General features: G+C 38.7%; 1 protein-coding gene across 2 annotated transcripts in view; it reads left to right on the forward strand.

Moving 5' to 3' along the window:
* The first annotated feature begins 5,423 nt into the window (after window positions 1–5,423).
* Window positions 5,424–22,904, forward strand: part of dclk2a (doublecortin-like kinase 2a) — a 52,891-nt gene continuing 35,410 nt past the window's right edge. For both annotated transcript variants that reach the window (XM_059342356.1, XM_059342364.1), the window contains exons 1-2: window positions 5,424–6,270; window positions 13,178–13,515. In XM_059342356.1, the coding sequence (XP_059198339.1) occupies window positions 5,865–6,270; window positions 13,178–13,515 (744 nt within the window). In that variant the 5' untranslated portion in view covers window positions 5,424–5,864. The remainder of the gene's footprint in view (window positions 6,271–13,177; window positions 13,516–22,904) is intronic.

Consider the following 22,904-nt stretch of genomic DNA (forward strand, 5'->3'; position numbering starts at 1 on the left):
GATAGTCAAGAGGAAGAGATTATTATATTTTGGGCTAAATCAGAATTCCTCTGTCATGATAATGCACCTAAACTAACCATGGTGGGGCCTTAATTACCTCTATATATGCACTGTTCTATCACAAATCACATCTGGTGTTTCTTAACCCTTAATAGGGCACTCATTGAAATACTTGCAAATTCCAAATTTCAACCCAAGAGAATATTGGAGGATATTACATACAGCCAGAATGTATAAAAAAACATACAAAAATAATATTTTGAGAAAATGTTTAGTAGATTAAAGTGGCAAATCTACAAGAAAAAATGTGCAGATTTATGAGATTTAAAGTGGTGAATCTGGGTTAAAAAAGTTGCTTTTCCCCCACTTTTTTCTCGTAAATCTGCGACTTTTTTCGTGCAGATTTGCCACTTTAATCTAGTAAATTTGCAACTTTTTTCTCGAAATATTACCTGAAGTTACCAAATATAGTTCTTTGCCTGATAAAGGGTTAATGCTGTTGGGTTAACATAAAACAAATTTGTTCCTGTGAATAATCACCTTTTAATCTTCACCTTAAAGTTGCATTTTTTTCATCATTTGATATTCAGTCAGAACTAAAATGAGTTTATTATAGGAAAAGCAAAATGAAGAATTTCCCATCTTCCTTATTCAGTGTTTATTGGTGAACACTAGAGGGCGTTGGAGTATTTCCCCCCTTTTCACTGGAGCAGAGAGAAATGACTTTGGCCTTGACCTCGTGAAAACAAAACAACCATTTATGCATTTAGATGCTTATTAGTGTACTTACATACTTATTAAAAAGTGAAATGATTGCATTCATTTTGAGGTTTTGTATTGTCTGTAGCTCTCTTTTTAATCAGATTCTTATCTTTAAACATTTCTGCACAAGATGTTCTCTGCAGCTCTGGCTGTGCTGCCTGTGGGAAGTGTTAGGACTCTATTAGGATATTATCTCACAACATTGACCTCTCTGCAGCTGCTGCCATTTCCCTCTCTCTTGACCTTTGACCCAAAAGCCATATCCCCATTTTTATTGACACATTAATCTGTAAATGTGTGCATGTAATGGCACCTGGTGCCTGCCATGAAAATAAGACACACACACGCTGCCTGTCAGTAGGTTTCGAGACAAATATTTTTTTTCCAAATCTCCAGATGCCCTTTATCTGCTTTGTCTCATAAGATGGTCTTCTGAGCTATTGGGATCCATGTGACACTTGAAAAATGCCTCCTTACTGAATTCAGGATGAGCAGTGCCTAATGTAGACATGTTTTATTGTGTATTTTTTATTTCATTTGCAAATATAAATCCTAAAATACAGAGATTACAGCAATATGTTCAGGTTTTAAGACATTAGGATGAATTAATATCTGTTTTTTCAAAGATGTATAGTACCAGCGCTAAAGTATTGTACTTGAAATTCTTAAATTGAGTAGCCTATTCATGTGATTTCAGCTTTGAAACTGATCACATGCTTGACATTGTTTCCTTTAAGTGTGGATTGTTTGGCTAAGTGATTTTAATACAAATGCCTGAGGATACTTATTCCTCAAATCCCTCATAAACTGCATTATATTAGTAGCTTACCAAAAGTACCAAAAGAAACAGTCAGCAGAGGCTTAAGCGTTATCGCCAACCTGATTGTTATTTTTAATTTAGAGAGGGGGATTCTTGTCATTGAGGGATTTTCTGCTTTGTCATTCTGTACAGGATTTCCCTCTGCGGGGGGAAGAGAGTTTCCTATTTGCTTTCTGCTAAGCGACTTCCTCCCTCAAAGGCTGCTCAAACAATACATCCACCACAGCTGGCTTTCAGTTTGAAGTATCCCTCAGATGTTGCTGGAAATTCAATGGGGGTATTTATATGGATTTTAATTAAATGAGGGACTAAAAACCTTGGTTAATACTCAGATGAGGCCTCTCACATTATTTGGTTCCTATTCACTGAAATTCTAATGTTATTCCTCAAGTATACAATTTAGGATAATGTTTTGTGACTCTTCTTGTTCTATTGATGCTACTGTGTGATTTATTAACATACTATCTACCTGGTCTATAACTTTTGTAGCATTTTCAGTGATCATTTATTTATTTTTATATTTATTTATTACATCACATGTCCTTGTCCTTGTTTTAGCTTAACACATATTTTTGAATGTTTTACTCATGTTTGTTCTGTTGTTATGATTGCTCTCAATTTTGTTTTATAGTTGACTATTTAACGACGATTAAGACTATTTGATTTGGTTTGATTTGATTGGATGTACAAAAAAAATCGAATTGCTTGTTTTTATGACTGACATAAAAACATATACTATATACAAATACATACTATTTTTATGTCAGTCATGTTTGTATCAACAAGGTAAAAGTTAAAAGTTAAACTATTTTAAATTATGACTGATTTGTATACAAAATGCTAGTTTGATCCACTGTATGAGGGAACTCTTCTGATAGGTCAGTGGTTCCCAACCTTTTTCTTGAGGGGCCCACATTTTTACCATTGTAAACTTTGGCGACCCCGTTGTCCATTGCTTCTATGAAGCCGAACTCAATGTGACTTTCATGGTACCCTCTCTTTTTCTTTTTGACATATTCAGCATTTTCGTCTCCCTGACGCTTCACCATTTTTCCATTAGCTCTGAGTTTCTGTTGTCAGGCGAGGTTACCGCTAGGTGAGGTTACCGCTGGGTGAGGTTACCGCTGGGGGAGGTTACCGCTAGGTGAGGTTACCACTAGGTGAGGTTACCGCTAGGTGAGGTTACCGCTAGGGGAGGTTACCGCTAGGTGAGGTTACCCCTAGGTGAGGTTACCGCTAGGGGAGGTTACCGCTAGGTGAGGTTACCGCTAGGTGAGGTTACCGCTAGGGGAGGTTACCGCTAGGTGAGGTTACCGCTAGGTGAGGTTACCGCTAGGGGAGGTTACCGCTGGGGGAGGTTACCGCTAGGTGAGGTTACCGCTAGGGGAGGTTACCGCTAGGTGAGGTTACCACTAGGTGAGGTTACCGCTAGGGGAGGTTACCGCTAGGGGAGGTTACCGCTGGGGGAGGTTACCGCTAGGTGAGGTTACCGCTAGGTGAAGATACCTGTGTATACTGCAGGAAGGATGTTACACATGTCCTTATTCTCGCGATATAGCCTTTGTTTTTAAACTTTTCTATAGTGATTTTTCTACTTAAATAAATGAATAAACATTTAATGTAGCCCTTATTGAGTTTTTTTTTTTGTCCCACTAATGAATTAAATGCTGACTCATCTATATTTAACACATTAGATTTATTACATCCCTTAAAATCTATCCATGGGGGGCTTTGCGACCCCCCATGGATCTTTGGCGCCCCCCTTGGGTTGCCGGGCCCCCCCTGTTGGGAATCACTGTGATAGGTTATATATGTCACTTTACGAGTACATTTTTTGGTCCAAAAAATTCTGATTGGCCTATAAAAATGGTCTTGTCCCTGATGAGTGCTTCTAAAATGTGACAAAGATAGACATATTAGTTTCTTTTGCACTGGCTTCAGGAATTAGGCTACTGTAGTTTAAAAGTGGGTTAACTCATCCCCAGTCTGCCCGTTACTACTGTTTGCCCTGGTGGTGACACAGGTATGTAAGAGCCTGGCAGGGAACGGTGGTGAGTTTCCACCAAGAACCCACCAGGCGGTGAGTAAAACTGGCATTGACCTGTATAATCCAGGCTCACTATTTGGCAGAAATAGAGATTCCGGCCTTGTACTTGCTGCACTCTGAAACAAGGCCATACTGTTTTCATGTCAAGGACAAAAACAACTATCTATGTATCTTTCTGTGTGTATGCTTTATTCATATCCTGTTTCTGACTGTTCTTGCTTGTATCTTATGTTTGGATCAATCACTCAGTCAAGCAGTCTATCAATAATTTAGTGAAGTTCCTCTTTGTTTTATCAGCTTACTCCTAAAACACCTAAAACTCTGTGAAACTGATTTTAGGATAGGTTATAAAACTTTCTTTAGCTCACGGAGAAGTGAGAGAAGGACTCTAAAGCATAATAAAGACTGAATAAATAAATTATTCATAATAATTAACTGATAAATAATTGCCCAATGTTGTTAGAATATTTTAATGTATGTATTACTAAAATTAAATAAATCGATAAAAATAAACTTAAATAACACTTATGTAACAAAGTGATTCTATGGGTTGGTTTCAGTTGAAAATACTGGCACAGTTTAATAGCAGTTACTGCTGAATTGACACATCCACTGACAGATATCTTATATGTTTTCCCCAAATGCCCTTGTTGGAAAACTATCTGTTAGTGTTTTATTAGTAGTATTGCAGTGGTTTTGTGATTGTTGGTTTGTGATTTGTTGATTCATTTCCTTAAAGCTTCCATGAGCTATTTTAGCTAACCTAGCCAGCCTCTCTGACTAATGTGCTGCTGACACATCTTGTATGCTATTTTAGTTGTTAAATCAGGACTGGGCCAACTGTTGTGTTTTCCTGTATGTTTGTATGTATTTTAACTAGATTAGTTTGGTTTGTGTGTTATACTAATGTAGATTTTTCACTTCATTGTCCATCTTGCCATGCCAGGAAGAAGCAAAGTTAACTGTGCAGCTAATCTATTGGATAATTGGATATTGGATCTATCTATTGGATAATGTTGGTGAATTGAACAAATATTACATAAGTTATTATAAGTTATTATAATTGAAAGAAGATCACGTAGAATAGTTTAGTAATTTGGTTAAAGAGATAATTCAGAAACGTGGAATTTAACTGTTAGGACAGTAAAATAAATATCTTAGGACAGGCCCTTTTTTACTTATTTTGTGTCACCTAAAGTTATGTCAGACATAAATATTATTGATTGATGATAGGATCAAAATCATAATCATAATCCCACAGCCACCCTAGGGATTGAGTCAAAACCAAGCTTGTTTGTAAAATACCTTGGTCTTAGCATCCTTTATTTTAAGTTATCTTTTATTTTATTGTTTTCGTAATTGTAATAAATGAAGTCATTGTCTAATAGACTGGTTATTGTTTTCACAGCATAACAGTTTGTTTCTGTGAAACACTCAAAGGCCAATTTGTTGATTTCAATATCTTTGGAAAGTGTGAAGCTGTAACCAACTGCGAGACTTAGATAAATGTCTCTAGTGAAAGATGAGTCTATTTGCTATCTTTTTATCATACTGTTTTTTATATATTATATTTATTTTGTATTATATATTATTACTATCATAAACATATCCAAGTTCTTTGTTTGAAGACATTTAGGTCACTGAGGATGAGTATAAACATTGTTTCCAGCCCGTGAATAATAGAACAATAGAGAGCATTAGGACCCGGGGGCGGAGGGCTTCCCCCTCTCTCATTATCCATTGATTTGACAGCTTGAGCGGCCGACCAGTCAGAGGGAGGACGTGAGGTGGAGAAGGAGGAGGCTTGCGGTGTTTCGTGCGGTGCGCCGAAGTTTTGCAAAAAATTGTTTCGTTGTTTGAAAGCCAAACCGGCAGGTCCACTGCGATGTCTGTCACTCTCAGCTGCTCTATATCCGACACGTTTCCGACCGGATAATCCCGAGCTGGCGTTTGGATTAAATGCCCCTGCTGTGTTTTTGTAGGTAGACTAATCAATTCATCGGAGCAGCCAGGACAGGGTTCATTTTCTGTGGACTTCAAAGCTTTTTTTTTTTCTCCACTTGCTTCTGTGTTTTAGCGTTTGGACTTGGTCACGCGCAACCGGTGCGGCACACAGTGGACTGGACGCGGAGCCTGGAGACGCACACGTGTATCCCTCTGCATCCGCATTGATCCTTTGGATAAAAGTTCTGTGTGGGGTTTTCACTCAAAACAGGGAGAAAAAAGTCACACAACATGTCGCTAAGCCGAAGTATTGAATTTGAACACTTTGAGGAGCGAGAGAAGCCTCACCGGACACCGAGGAACAACTCGGTCTCCGGGTCTCAGTCGGGCTCCAGGGGCAACGGTCTGGTCCCCAGCCCGGCTCACAGTGCGCACTGTAGTTTCTACCGCACACGCACCCTCCAGTCCCTCACGACCGAGAAGAAAGCCAGAAAAGTGCGTTTTTATCGCAATGGAGACAAATATTTCAAAGGACTGGTGTACGCCGTGTCCAACGACAGGTTCAGGTCGTTTGATGCTCTGCTCATGGAACTCACAAGGTCCCTGTCGGACAATGTCAACCTGCCTCAAGGAGTCCGGAGTTTATACGCGTTGGATGGAGGCAGGAGGATCACCAGTCTGGATGAGTTAACAGAGGGTAAGGATGATCATGGATACAGATCATGGATATGTATCATGGATATATAACACCTTGTGTGACAACAAATCATGAAAGACGCTCAATGATTGATTGACAATTGATAATGTGCATTGATTCAGACATGCAATTGATTTTTTTAAATAAAAGCTGGGGTTTGCCTCGAGTTATGGCTAAATGGTGCATTTAAACACTAATCTAGCCTGAGGCAAGTTATAACAGAAGTTTAAAAGGTCACTCAGAACATGTATACATTAAGGGCTGTCATCTGATGTCTCTACATGCTGTCTACTTTGTGTATTTAATATCTGAATTTCCAATCAGGTCAGGTCAGATCCACTGTATCAGAATATATCAATTAATCTCTGAAAGGCATTACAATGCAGGGCTTCCCTTGCATCATTGACATAACTGTTCTGACATGTTTGACCCAGTGTCGTGCATGCAGTAAAGCAGATCCCTCCTCAGTCCAGCTTCACTTCTCCACAGGCTGCTTATGTGCATCAGTGTGCATTGATCTCAGCTAGACTCTCTCTCACTCTCACTCCCTCCCCCATTTTTAATATGTATTTGTGAGCTGGGTTCGTGTGGGCATGAAAGTGCTCTAAGTGCAGTCCTGCCTGGGAAAGAATGTGTGATGAATGTGTATGCTGTAGCCTTTCAAATTGATCTCACCCTTGGGGCTTGAAAGATGGACATTTCCCTCCCCCATTCAGTATCTGTTCATTTATTGCCATGTGCAGGTGCAATAATGGGGTTTGTGTTTTAAAAAAATAAATACAAATGTGATTAAGTTATAATTTATAAACTTTAAGTTGAATTTTAAATGTAAAATGTAATAGCTACTTGTAAATGTCTAACACAGTCCCAGATATAAGATCAGTTGAGTCATTTTAGGAAGAACCCAGAGCATGACAGTAGTCCCTTAACAAAAGTACATTAGTATACAAGTTAACTGTAGTATTTTAAAGTTTTCAACATTGTGTCAAAGGCAGTCACACACTGAAAACAAAACTAGAGCACAGTCCTCTCCCACCCTTCCACTTTCCTGCAGTTTTATTCACCCTGCAGAGAGTGACCTCTCACTAATAAGTTAATCTTCATGTTCAGCCCTGCTGTGTGTCTGTCTGCACTGTGACCTGTCTGCAATCCTCTAAACATGAAAGGTTGTGGCTCTGCCACACACACTCAGGATCCACCGACCTCTCACCGCACTCATTATTCTTGTATACCGGTCTATTTTCACCTCACATCCTACTAAAACTTGAGACTCTGCTACACTCATTTCCATCCCTTGAGTCACCAGGGAAGATTTAGGCCAGGCCTGATCTGAATTCTGTAGCATCAATAGTTTGGCAATTTGAGCAAAAGTTGTTTTGGTGCATTGGACGTGATACAGACGTTCTGCAACTGCACTTCTGCACCGACGGGACACTGCTGCTAAATGAGGATTCGGAGCATATATTACTAGCTGTGTCCAGAGGGCTACTCATGCCGCAACAACTCATTTTGTCAGCAATGTCTCTGTTTTTAAGGGTCAAATCAAATTTTTAAGGGTTTTCTGTGGTTGAAGTTGTGGTGATGTCATATCAAAGATATTGTAATTACCAATTTTAGGTGTTCATATCAACATCCAAGTCATGGAAAACTGACTGAAAAGAAAGTGTGAAACTTTTCTGATTGCTTCAAACAATATATCCGACTTGGCCCATAATAAAAACACAGTGCCTTAAACATCAACACATCATCCAGTGCACCATTCAAGGTGATTGAATTTATTTTTTGTTGCGCACTGATACAATTACCTCATAAACCAATAAGCAGCACCAGTTGGATAATCCACTGTCCTCACTGCAGACAGTTTGGGGCGTTTATGACTTTCATTACTAAATACTTCTTTGGATAATCCTGACCGGGACCGGGGCTTTGTTTCAGGATATTCCATTCAGTCCAAATGTATTGTGGTAGTAGCAGATATCTAAAAACCTCAGATGCAAATTAGACTATCTGCATGGCTCAATACAATGAGGGGTAAGTGGGAGAGTGTTTTTGTAACTCGTATGCAAGATGCACAGCAGGTGGGCCGAGCACCAGTGTCTTATCCTGGTGTACTCACCCATCTAATGGACAGAGAGAGGGAACATTACTGCTCAGCTCAGCAGTATGCCTCCATTGATTGAGGCCTGCTGGGGCTCTTTTGTGTGGAAACCCAATAAGCACCATTCACATGTGTGGCCCTTATGGTTGGATGGGATTTCTGAGCCAACCATTAAGCTTGTAGGTTTTTTCCATAGTAGGGGGCTGCACTGGCACAGTGTTATTCTACTGCACAGCACAGCACAGCAAGTAAAGTTGTTTACCTTGATGACATGTTGGAGATAGTCACAAACCACAGTGAGAGTCAGTTGTTCAGCTTAGTGTGGCTGTTTGTGTTTATACGATTCCTCCCTGGATTATTTAAAACTCTATGTGGTTAATTAGACCTGGTTTTATTGAATAATAGTACTTCAAATGAAGCTCTGCTAACTTGGTGACAAAACGGCTAGGTCATGTTGAGATCTAGATGGAAGAGGCTGCCAGTCAGGACCACAGCAGTCATGGAAATGCATGTCTAAACGGCTAAAGCAGACTGACCCGGGCCCGTGGAAGAATCCTATTGAACTGCTGTGCTGGTGGAAAAAACACACAGAGAGGTAGCAGATATTGAACTGGGTTTAGGAAGAGCTTTGTAGATTACTGTGTGGAAATGTGGGGGCAAATAATATGCTGACAAAGGGATTCTAGTTGGGACAATAGTGAGTGTGCAAGCCAAGGGGTTTACTGGCACCAACTGGTGAAATTAAGGTTGACAGTGGATGGATATATGAAGGCAGATGTTGTGTCATTTATAGCTTTGCTGAATTCATAAACTACTTTTAACCCTTTATCAAGCAAAGAACTATATTTGGTAACCTCAGGTAATATTTTGAGGAAAAAGTTGCAAATTTACTAGATTAAAGTGGCAAATTTACAAGAAAAAAAGTCACAGATTTAAGAGATTTAAAGTGGCAAATCTGCGCGAAAAAAGTTGCAGATTTATGAGAAAAAAGTGGGGAAAAAAGGACTTTTTTCTCCCGGGTTCACCACTTTAAATCTCATAAACTTTTTTTTTCTCGTAGATTTGCCACTTTAATCTCGTAAACATTTTTCTCAAAATATTATTTTCGTACATTTTTTTTTTACACATTCTGGGAGTATGTAATATCCTCCAATATTCTCTAGGGTTGAAATTTGGAATTTGCAAGTATTTCAATGAGTGCCCTATAACGGGTTAAAGTGGTGAATCTGGGAGAAAAAATTGCTTTTTTCTCCACTTTTTTCTCGTAAATCTGCAACTTTTTTTCTTGTAGATTTGCCACTTTAATCTAGTAAATTTGCAACTTTTTTCTCGAAATATTACCTGAAGTTACCAAATATAGTTCTTTGCCTGATAAAGGGTTAAAGTGGGTAAACTTTTTAGTGACCTATCGAGAAAAAATAGATAAATTAATATGGACACAACTTTCTCTATCAGAGAGTTACTCCCAACAATTTACAGAAGTGTTGCGCTTTCATTAAGTTTCAAGACTTACAGGAGACAGATAAAAAAAAAGGTCAAATTTCAAGCCACAAAAACCAAGATATACTGATATTTAGTCTTTTCTATGTCTCATGCTCCAAAAACATGTCCCACAATGGAGCCATTAGCTTTATCTTTTACCTGCCTGGTAAAGGTTTGTTTCACAGGTTTTTGTCATAACTTTGCCAACATAACTCAGATAACATCATCGTGAGATCTACAATGTTGCCCTCGCTCACCCACAAGATTGCTGTTTAACTCTATTATTGAGCTCTGTGCTGCCTTGCCAGATGCTATGCTGCTGTAGTAATTGCTCCTATATCTGTAGTGTTGTAATAAAGCCTCCAGGGCAAGCTGACAATCGAATTCTTGAATAAATGGCTGAAATAAAACCAACTTTTATCATGAAAACACTCAACTAAAATAAAAGGAATTTAGGTTTTTATTGCCTTTTAGAAAATCAGTATTTTTTTTTTATTTGATTATTAAAATCGTAGTTCCTCAGTTTTCAGGGCAAGGGCTGTCAGCTATTTTTGAATGTCTCATTTGTTGCAGCTTATGGGGGTATGACTCCAGGCACTACAGCTGCATCATGAATGTAAGCTTGTATTACCGATACATTCACTAACTCTGTGATCACTAAGTGGGATATAAAGGGATTTCTTGGATAGAAGAACCGACAGGAGATCTAAAAGGATATTTTTGCTTATAAACTTTTTCTTTGCAGCAGATTAAGAGGATCAAACATTTCAAATTAAGCTAAAATGTGGGATTATGGTATTTGTGCCCAGGGAAAGCAATAGTGTGCTGCCCATACTGGTCCAATTCCCTTTACTACATGGTGAATATTATGCCAACAAAACAGAAGGCATGCTGAGAATATCATTGGATCGTGGGGTCACTTCATTGTTTTGGTGATGGTGAAGTTTTATACTAAAAACGCATTGTTTTACGATTCCCATTTACTGCCATCTCTTGGGCTTCGGATTGTTGTCAGATGTGAAACCACTGCAGTAAAAGCTGCTGGACTGCTTCGACAGCTCTGTTACGGCTGACCTCATCTGTCGTCCACATGAGGACAGCAGCCGGTGGCGGGCGGCTGGTTGGGGCTCCCCTCACATCGCTCAGAGATGTTGCACCTGAGATCTCTGTACCCCAGGGAATAGACTTGTCACCAGTCACCATCTGAGGGCATTTCAGTATTCTATCATCGTCCCCCGGATGAATGACAGCCCCAGTTATATTTTGTTTTAGTTTCCAGCCGTAGCTCAGTCCCCCCAGCTGTGGCCTAGCCTTCTAATTAGCCTTTTGGTTAATTGCAGGCTTAATAAAACCAGGTATCATGGGAAAACCGTCTCATATGGCCTTCTTTCACTGCAGCTCCCTTCATTTGTCTCGACACAGATCAGATAACTAACATTTCATAGATTGGATATGATGCTGTCAATAACAGTGTTTTTTCAAAAGATACTGGCCACAAAAATGCAGAAAACGATGGCACAAACAGCAACTTTTAAGTTGTAAACCAGTACATTTCAGTGGTATGTCCGGTTATAGGATTATACTTTATGCAGCATATAAACTACCCTGTTTTTGTGCTCCCTGGAAAGTCTCTATGCTATGCAATAACAATTCCACAAGTTATGCATGCTATTCAGCTCCTTGGTTGCTTTCCCTCTAACACTAACAATGTATATTTGCCAGAACAGAATTTACTGTACGATATGTTTTGTGAAGTGTCTCTCCGGCACAAGTGGATCCAGTGAGACGTCCATGTGTTTGTGGACACTTAAATACTTCTGTGATGACTGTAGCATGAACAGAAAATATCTGTCACTTTCTCTTTCTTACTCACAGTGGAAAAGAACGGCACTGAGGTTCTTATCCAACACTCAGCCTTCAAAACAATCACCAGACATTCTTGGTGTGGTTTGCATTTATCAGCCAAGCCCCTGTACTTGTCACATGACTTTGTTCTTAAGGGGAAACATTTGCGTGTTAACTGCTGGAATGGAATGCAGGCAGATAAAACAAAATGCTTTGCTTTGGAGGAAGGCCAGAGCAGCAGCTCAACAGCTGAAAGGGAGAGAGGACGGTGTTACACTGGTCTGGCCTCTCAATGTGCCTTTTTGTTTCAACCGAGGAATGTTAACTCTTTGTCGTCCCTCTGATTCTTCTAATTCCATGTGGACAGAGTATCTTAGGTTGCATGCCGTACATGTCAGCTGGATTCTGATGTATTACATGAATGTGTGATGCTGGGAGAGTTCCTACTCTGAAATAGGAGCCAAGAAACCACTCGAAACAGCATTCAAGGAATTCTGATCATTTTTAGTTCTTGCAGTGCAGACACAATAAAAGGCAGGGTTTAAAGCAGGATACTCTTAGAACTATGAAACACTTTCTCTGGTGAGAAAACGCCTAATATTTAATTTCAAACATTTTTTGTGCCTCCACGCTGCAATAGCCATGGCTGGGAGTCACTGTGTAGTCAGGCTGTCCAACGCTTCGTCCATCAGTCTGTCCCATACTTGAACTGGAACTCTCTCAAGAATGCCTGGATTCATTTTTTTAAGGTTCAGCACAAATTTCCACATGGACTAAAGAATTAATTGATTTAGATTTGAGTGATCAATGGTCAAGATCAAGAAAAAGTACTTGGCCGGAAATAACATCTTAAAGAGTTATTACTTTATCAGCTTTTTTGCTTCTATTTTAGAGCTTAAATATCGTTTCATTTTCAGCGGGATTGAACTGGTATGCATTTTTTTTAAATCAACAATTCCATAGACAACGTACCCTGATTCAATTATTATCAATTGTCACAGTTTTCGGCTTTGGGTCTAGAGTGAAATTAGTTTCAAACCACTAAGAAACTGAATTTACTGAGTAATAGTTCCAGTTAAATAATAGTCATCACAGGATATTAGATTAGTTATTAATTGGATAAAATGATAATCAGATGCCATTTTACATCCCAATGCTCAACTTCACTTTGAAATCATTACGTAGGTTCTGCAAAAACACTTTACAGGCCATTATTCAGCACCATAACTCAGGAACAGAAGGGGAGACATTTGGTTGAATACTGTAGCTTCTTTGCAACAACATCCATATTTGAAGCATTGTCTACTGTCATGGCTACATATGAGTCTGGATAGACGTGGATGTAAAGTGCAACTTGACCTGTTAGCGGGGGCATACAACCAAATGGGGCTAAATCTATCTTACAATTTCTTAAATGTTGATGTGGTTTGCAGGAGATCCCTGTTTTTACTGTCACTTCTTTCAACTCACTTCTTTCCCCAGGTGAGAGTTATGTGTGTGCCTCTAATGAACCCTTCAGACGTGTGGACTACACCAAAAACGTCAACCCCAACTGGTCAGTGGGCTGCAAGACGGGCACATCCCGCTCCCTCTCCTCTCTCATCCCGCTGAAGAATGAGCTGCAGCGCGAGTCCAAGGAATTCATCAAACCCAAACTCGTCACAGTCATCCGCAGTGGCGTCAAACCCCGCAAGGCAGTACGGATACTGCTCAACAAGAAGACGGCGCACTCCTTCGAGCAGGTGCTCACCGACATCACGGATGCGATCAAGTTGGACTCTGGAGCTGTGAGGAGACTGTACACTTTGGAGGGCAAGCAGGTGAGTCTGTTATGATGCATGCTTGTTGTAATTGCAGCTTTGGTAATCAGCAAGCAGACTCGTGCAAAAACTAATTTCTTGTTCTTGCCAATATCCATGAGCTCACTGACTAAATCTATACAACATGACAGTTGGAGGGAGTTAACTGTATTGTTTTCAGTGAGATGAGGTTGGATAATGTGCATATGAAAACCAGATGGAACCGCTAGGCTGAGCTTCTCAGCCAGAGGTTTTATCTCCAAAAAAGTGCTGTGATTTATAGGCTTCAGCTGTGTCAGCAGTCTAGGTAATTACACCCCATTTAATCATCCATACATAATTACACGCCACGATTATTTCAACAAGGCACTAATGAATACACTTAATAGTTCAGGCCTTTTGCCATATCCATCACTATAGTTTCCTCCCTACCTCCTTCCCCCACATTAAGCCATTTGAGACTGTTTTTGCTATAATCCTACCCATCTGGGACGCATATATTGTAATATTTCCATCTGAAATTTTCATTGAGGGTCCCTGGTGTTATGAGAGGAGGTGAGCTTGAACACATGGTTCCCCTAATCAACAAGATTTATATGACATTGTCTCATCTGGGAGAGGTCTTATGTAATTCTTCTTAATTATATTGCTTTAACTCTCAACGCACAGAATTATTTAACTTTGAAAGGAGAAAGTGATTTAAAGTAAGTAAGAAAAACAAAAGACCTGTGTTAAAAATAAATCACAAATAAATGTATGGGATCTTGCAAAAGCTTGGTCACATTACATCATAAACCTTTTGGAGGGTTAAAAGCTTATGTGAGACTGTGCTGTGCATACAAAGTAATTGCAAAGACATAAGTAGACATGGAATTGGCTTCATTTGTGTTGCCTTGTGCAAATCTGCAATATTCACATATGTATTTGTGCAACTTGAATTGTGAGGCAATGCATCATTTTCATAGCACATTTCAAACACATTTGCAATTCAAAGTGCTTTGCAGAGAATGTGTTTATTTTAAAAATCCACAATTGTATTACCTTAAACCTTAACACACCATTAAGGTTTAAGGTTGCATAAATGTCCAGCAGAACATTGACTACAACTGTGAACGAGTGACCGTCTAGATTAGTGAAAATGAAAGAAAAGTCTGTACTTGTCAAAGCTTAAATCAAAATAAAAGATTCCTCCCATGTTTCAGACAGCTGACTTCAAATGAAATTACTTTTACATTACATTACATGTCATTTAGCAGACGCTTTTGTCCAAAGCGACTTACAATAAGTGCATTCAACCTGATGGTACTAGACATAGACCACAGGAATCAAGTAAGTACATAACTTTAAGAGCTAACTGTCATCGCTAAATGAGTGCTATATGTTAAAGAAGAAAAGAAGAGAAACGAATAAGAGCTTTTTTTTTTATTTACTCTGTTTTACTTAAGGTGCAGCTTACTGTGAAACACTTCTCACCACTGAAACAATTCTTAAAACTGTTTCTGTGTGTTTTGGTTACTTTGATGGTTTTTATGAGGGTAGTTTTTGTGCTCTGAATTGCTCCAAACAAAGGTATTATTGCACAAATATAATTCAAAAAGTAGTTGGCTGGGAATAACGTCTTAGGGAGTCATTACTTCATCAGCTTTGTTGCTTCTATTTTAGAGCTTAGATATCATTTTAATTTCAGTGGGAGTGAACTGGTGTGCATCTTTTTAAATCGACAATTCAACAGACAACATACAAAGATTTGATTATTATTAATAGTCACAGTTGTGGCTTTGGGGTTAGAGTGAAATAAGTTTCTAACCACTATGAAACTGAATTTACTGAGTTATAGTTCCAGTTGACAGGAGGATTACCACAAGATGTGAGAAAGAACAATCTCCTGTCTTCAAATATTTAAACGTCTCCAGTCTGATGTTTGCTTCCTGTGAGCCGACAGCAGTCTTTCTGCTGGATGCTTCAGACAAATGACTCATGACAACAGTGATCCTTTTCACCTCTGACAGGGCAAGACCAGCAACCTTTCTGTCGAGCCAGCACTGTTCAGGAACACAGTTTTTTTTTTTTAATGCTGTGTCAAGATGATATAATAGTATGCATGACAAGAGTATTTGAGTGTTTGAAACCCCAGAAAACAGTTTTTCGCTAATAACTTTAAAGTAAATGTATCAGTTTTCCTCTATCCCGTGTATTTCTATCAAGGGAGAGGTTGTTTTTATCCTGGTTTATAATAAGCAGGGTTGGTTGGGGAGACATGGCTTTACACACTTTAGGCAGTAAATGATGTCAGGGATTAATATGTTCAAAAACATGGTGCTTAAATAAATAACTTCCTAATAAATGTACCGCCCACAGCTGCACACATGAATGCGTCTTGTAAGAATCCTGCTGGATTCTCCGCTGTGATTAATTCACTCCCATATCTGTCACATAAACCCTTGATGTGTCTCTATTTCCATCTCATAGTAAATTCCAACTAGATCAGCTATGCAGAGCAGCTGTTCTTTCCAGGCGTTTCACGCTCTGTATCGCCATAAGGAATGCTGCATTGGACTTTATGGGGTGTGTTCCAGTATATAACTGTGGTGATTCTGATACATTTATGATGTCCTGTTAGCTGCTACTACTAGTTCAGTGTTGAGAGTTGGAAATTGGACTAATCGTTTGAAATGAGGAAAGGCTGCTGTATTATCAGACAGATTGAGAGGGAACGCCATTCCTTTAACCTCCTGTTTAAGATGTTTTTTCCAGCTACAGTCTACCCAGACGGTGGCAGTTTGTCAAAAGTTGTAAAGTCCCTTTGAATTTAACATCTTTTTTTGTGGTCAAACTAAAGTTTCTTTCAGTAGCATTTCAGACATTTCATCCTCCTTCATCGTTATCTTTATGCATGTTCTACATAGGGATGGGCGTTTGCAAGAAACCTGCCAACTAGATTATCTATAACGTTAACGATCAATTAATTGATTAATCGCTGCATGCACACATGGGCAAAATAAAAATAAAAAGTTTTAGATCAAATTAAACCTAGTAATTAATGCTAGCAAGGTTTGATACAATAAGCTAGTTTTGCTCAAATTAATACGGTATTTCTGTGTGTTTTTATAATTGTTATTGCAACTTTCAGTTTGCAAACTGTAGCTTTGACCAACTTAATTCTCAGCTCTTTGGCTTATTCATGTACGGTGTTTCAGTTCAGTGTAAATAAATAAATACACAGATCAATTAATATTCCCACATAATCGACCAAAGTCTTAACTACCACTAATCGATCATCCAATAATTATTCCCATCCCTAGTTGTGCATAAAGATAAAGATCCAGTTATACAAGCTATTCATTTCAAAATAAAGCTCATACACTGTACATTGATGCCGTCAAATCAGAACTGGAGACTCTTTCTTCATTAACCCATAAGAACCCAGACCCAGTAATCATTAATGGAACATTATGGGGGATATACCACAGACCACGTGGACCACATAAAACACATTTATGTTTTAAAAAAATACTACCCCTAAATGTCAAAGATCTGTGATGTGACATATATACGTTACATTGGGCGTTTATGGTATTTATGTTTATGATATTCCTTATTTTTAAATGAATAAATTAGACACATTTTCTGCTTACAGAGACACAAATTTTCCTTTTTTTAAGTAACAAAATAATAATAAATCAATAATACATAAAACAAATAACCATTTGCCTTTTTGTTTTCATCTCCGTAACATATATCATAATTGTGACCAGAATAGTGATGTTAGACAACTAATTCCATTTCAGATTTGTTTTTAAGTAACAAAATGATAATAAATCAATAATAAATAAATAGAAATAAAACTGCCTTATTGGACGGCTTCTCAACAAGCTACTGTAGCTGTAAAACACTGAAAAACACACTTATGTACTTAAGAAAACATACATGAACATTACTAGAACATTTAAAATGTTTGTGACACCCATGTCGCCGTGGGTTCTTATGGGAAGAAGAGCAGAGAACAGCACTGAAGGCTTTTGCTCTACTGCTGACTGGTTTCAGCACAGACGGCGTGGGATGGTGACAGACAGAGGGTTCATCCAATCACCTGCCAGGTAGCTGTTGGAAAGTGTCTGTCCTTTTGCAAACAGTTTTAAGTGACACATCTCAGATAGTTCTTTGCATCAAACTATCAGACAGCATCACTTTGTTAGAAGACAATAGATGCAGCCATCCTCTTTGTAAGCAAAGAAATAATGTCAGAACAAGCCTCAGCAAGCAGTTGTGTTTGTATATTAGGGAAGTGAACACAAGGAAACCATTGTTCTAAATGTGTTTTTCCAGCAACATCCAGCACTTCAAATGTGTCTTTATAGACAAAGCTAGTGTAATTTGGTTGTGGCTGAGTTTGAGACATCAAATTATGTTAAAGTTTGTCAGTAACACCCAGAACAAGCTTTCTTTAAAGTTGTATAATGTTAAAAAATATTCAGAATAGCCCTTACTTGAACATTAAACTCTAAAAACTAAAATTGTGCCAGTTTGGAGCAACAACCCCACACCAGCAGCCAGACATTGGAAAGACAGTGAGCATGTTCTTGCCATAATGTCTGATTCACTACTTAGAAAAGGACTGTTTGCTTTAGACTTGTTCTCTTGGCTTCAGCAGGACAGTCTCCGAATTAAATTAGGAGTCTAATTCAGAGCTTTAACTCATTAAGCCTGTAACCTGATCCTGAGACCAGAGCTGGACACCTGACAGTATCCTGTCCATTATAGTCAAAGTCAGTTCAGTTTGAATGTTAAAGTCACGGGGTGCTTTCCTAAACACTAGCTAAAGCTTTTTTAATTCCAAGTGCAAAAAATAAATTGGTATATCAGACGGCATAATCTTTGTTTCTAAATGCCAACTTGGAGAATTGAATGGAAAAGCATTAGCTTTAATCTTCTGTCCTCTGCCCCCCTCTGCTTGAAGATGAGGTAACACTCTCCCAGACCACACATGTCCCCATAATCTGACAGCTCCACTTGTTTGGATCACAGAGCCTCCTTACTCGTAAAGCCTTGTTTCACATCCTAAATGGTGCTCAACTGGTGGCTAGAAAAACTGCAGGATGTTTTCCACATTATCACTATAAAAACAATTATATGATGTAGATTTAAAAGATTTATTTAACTTGACAATCAGGATAATTTTTCACTAAGTTACATCAACAACATGCACCTTAACCCATACATGTGTATCCTCATACATTTAATAGAGCTGTGTTTGTGTGTAAAAAGTAAAACGCTACCTTGGCTGGCTGTGAAGCAGAACATTTCCCTAATGTCAGTTCCAGTTAAAACAACACTGACATTTTGGGAAGCTTCTTTGCCTTCAAACCACCAGAAGATCGATATCAATTTTAGCAAGTCCACAGCAGAATTAGCATACAGTACACTAGGCTGGAGGCAGGCAGACACTCCAAGTTTTTCTTGTGTTAATTCAACTTTGTGGTCATTTTGGAGGCTGTAGTTGGTGCTTCTGTTGAACTATATTACATTTTCCTGAAAGGTGCTTCGAGTTTTGGCCACTTACAATTAAAAATAAAAAATAAATAAAAAGTAAGGTAAGTAGAGCCTGACAGAATTGTGCCGTTATGAAAACTTTTGAAAAAAATATATAATGCAGTAATGTTACTTGGCATGATTGAGAAAGGGTATTAGCTATTCATTTTTAATTATTTCTTATTATTAATCAGCAATTGGATGAAACTGAAAAGTAATGATGTTTATTAAGCTATTTGTTTTTTTCTTATTTATTCTTTATTTTCCGATCTGTTATGATTTATAGAATTTGCTTACAGCGTAATACATTGTTGATCAAAGTAGCTCTCTGGCTACATTTGCAGAGTGGTGAAAAATCGATGCACATTCAAATCCCAGCTCCAATAATTACTTATTATATTAATTATTATTATCAGCCACCATATCTGTTATCGATGAGTTTTTCCTCTTTAAAATCACTATTGGTATCAGTCTCAAAAATCCTATATCGGTTGTGCTCTTAACATAAGGTTATGCATACATGAATATTCACAAATCATGAAATAATGCTTGAAATGTTAACCATGCACTGTTATATTAAGAAAAGTAGTGTTTCATCTTTAATTTAGGTACCAGTGCTTCGTTATGTTAACGTACATTTGATAATACACATCTAAAACAGTTTGCCCCATAGATACTATAAAAAGCTTTATTTTTCTTTCCTAAAAAGTAAGGGTCCTCACTCCATCAACCATACACCAATAAACACACACACACACACACACACCCTCAAAAAGCCTTCCAGCAACAGCCTGCCATCTGCTCCTCCAAAATCAAATCACAGGTCCCAGCCTCCCGGTCTGCGGCGCTGCAGCCCCCAACACACTCACACACTCACACAAACACAACGTCACACACACACACACACACACACACGCACACTCGGCGGGCTCCCACTGGGGCCCTGGCCACCACCGGATAATTAGACCTATAAGCTGGAAGGGAGGGTTAAAGTGCAGCTGTCAGGTGTGTGTGTCTGTGTGTGTGTGTACAGCGTTGTGCACGTGTGACTGAGCATGCTGGTACAATACATCTCTGTCCACTCTCCCTCCTCGATTCAAAGATGCTCTTTTGGACTGAATGTTAATTGTAGATGTTGGTTTTCAGGGCCAGCAGTATCAGCTGCTGCTTTTCAGAGAAACCCCTGTTTTACATCTCAAAGCTGACTGGGCAGGCGGAAAATAAGATTTCCCCACTTAATACTGTCTAATCGATGCATTCAATAATTTGGGGAACAGTTACCAGTCTGTTCCTTTTTTTAAGTGTCTTTTTATGTGGAAATTATTTAGAAAAGGTTCAAGGGAAGTGCAGAAATGGTGACAAAACAGAAAAAGTATAGGTATTTGTAGAAGAGTGAGAGAGTTGAGGGGCGAGAGAGAAATACTTCAAACCCTTTTCTCACCTCTGCACACCTGGTGTGTGTGTGTGTGTGTGTGTGTGTGTGTGTGTGTGTGTGTTAGTTAAAGATAGATGGATAACTGACAGATGCGTTGATAAAAAGATGGACGCTGTTTAGGGCAAAAGAAGAGGGTGGATTGTCACAAAGCTAATTTCCCAACCCCCCCAGTCTCCAGTGCCTTTGTTTTCCTCTACTTCTCTGTTTTGCCCTCCTCACCATTAGACTGTGTGTCCCACTGTGTGGAGCAGCTGACAACTCTTCTGTTTGCCATACTTACATTACAAAGTGAATTTTACAAACACCCCTCAGTTACATGATCCTCGCAAGTTTAGAAAACATTTTTCGGGACTTGCTGAGTAGCCACACTGCAAAAAAGCCAACTTGTATTTTTTGGCCTAAAACAGTGATTTAAGTTGGTAAAACTTGGAAATATAAATTATTGACATTTAGGGCAGTTGTATGCTCAAAAACAAGTTTGTGAGTTGTTGTTACTTATATCTTTAAGTTGGGGTCACAACAAGGGACAATAGTTCTGATAACTCTTATTTCTTTGTTCTTTGTGAAATTCGGTCATTAGCGAAAGCTAGCGGCTAACTGATGCTAGCGGTGCTGCTTGTTACAGCTACAAGAGTAGCCATTAGCGTATCAATGCTAACTCAAAATTGTGGTCGTAACATTAGCTGACATTTCATAGCGACGTTACAATAGTGCCAATTCAGCACATTGCAGAAGTTGGCAGAAGTAAGGATTAAAAGTTATTACAATGTTAAATTATAAGTTAGTTCAACTTACTGTTGAGTTGACAAAAATCTGAATTCAGAGTTGAGCAAACTCAAAAACAAAACTTAAAATATTTAGTTTAATTGTCCAACTTAAAATTTTATCAAAGTTTGTTGCCTTGAAATTTTGAGTTCACCCAACTTTTATTTTTTTGCAGTGCATAGGGCGCCACAGGAATGAGTTCTCAACCCATAAGTTAGCATGTTAGCGCCCTAGGGTCTAACCTCTCAAACTCAATGAGGATTTTGAATGGGTTGGTGGTTAGATGCCTGAAATGAGATCTGTGGTTAACACAAGCTGAAGAGATGTTCGCGTTTTTTATAAGACATAAAATACATTAGTAAATACCCCCACTTGTGAATTTTGCAGTTTTTACGTGTCCTTAAAAAGGAGGTTGCTAACAAGTGGCTAAATAAGACTACAGTGGTTGTCCAGGAAATCTAATGTCATCACATCAGATACGGACGGGAACTCTCACTAGTCTGCCTTAAAGCCTCTAGTCACGTTTTTTAGTGCTCTTGCAAACTCTTGTAGGTTGTAAATTATGTTAACTTTTTATGTTATTTTTATGTTAGTTGTTATTGTGTTAGCTTTTTACTTTCGTTGGTTGCACGCTTCAAACATCATAAAAGTGGTGTTCATTTGTGACGATTATCCTGCTGACCAAAACACATTAGCATCAGAAGTGTGTGTTTGCCACAGAGCTGATTTCCTGCAATGATCCAAAATCCCATTGGCGAATTCTCAATAGACCCCAAGGTTTTGCTACTTTCGGGTTCGTCTACAAAAATAAATCATTTCGTTTGGTCTCTGAAGGCAAGTTTAAATGTTGCCTGTTTTGAATGTAACTTCTTACACTAGCCGAAATAGTTCCAACATGGACATAAGTTACAATTTAGATCTCACACCAAGGCCTTAGTAGCTCTTAAGCCCTCTGTAGAATAGTGTTTTTCATGGTGCATCGTTTTGAAAGGTGGGATGACTCGGAGGATGAGAGGAGCAATTTACATCTGCGGTTTTGTGTCTGCGAAGCATTGTCCATGATGGATTACATGCTCGGACATTTATGATGACTTTGATTTATACTCGTGCTTTAGTTTTCCACAAGCAGAGATACAGAGGATTACTGTCCTGTTGGCAGCAGGCTTGCAGTTAAGCGGGGAGGTGTCTGTTAACGTGGAAAAGTGCATGCATATAAAATAACACAAATAGCCTTTGTAAATTGGCAGTTACACAGAAAAATCATCTGTGTTACATTGGCAACCAAATATATAAGGTTAGATTACTCTCTAATGTACAAATACTGATTTCTAACAGCTTCTTTGCTGTTGTGTAGCAAAGTGTTCAAAGGCAATTGGGCACAGGAAATGATGCAGTAACTAGTTTCACGTATTGTTTAGTGCAGGAGTTCTCAACCTTTTTGAGTCGCGACCCCCAATGTAACATGCATGTTGTCCGTGACCCCCGCTCACTGAACAGAATCTCACACGCACAGATCACCCAAAAAAAGTAAAAAAATGACCACAAAATGACCAAAAAAGACACAAAATGACAAAAAAAAGGACACAAAATGACTGAAAAAGACACAAAATGACCCCAAAAAAGAAGAAAAAAAAAGACACAAAATGATTAAAAAAAGACACAAAATGACAAAAAAAAACAC

Source organism: Centropristis striata, chromosome 1 (assembly GCF_030273125.1).
Source record: "Centropristis striata isolate RG_2023a ecotype Rhode Island chromosome 1, C.striata_1.0, whole genome shotgun sequence".
NCBI lineage: Eukaryota > Metazoa > Chordata > Actinopteri > Perciformes > Serranidae > Centropristis > Centropristis striata.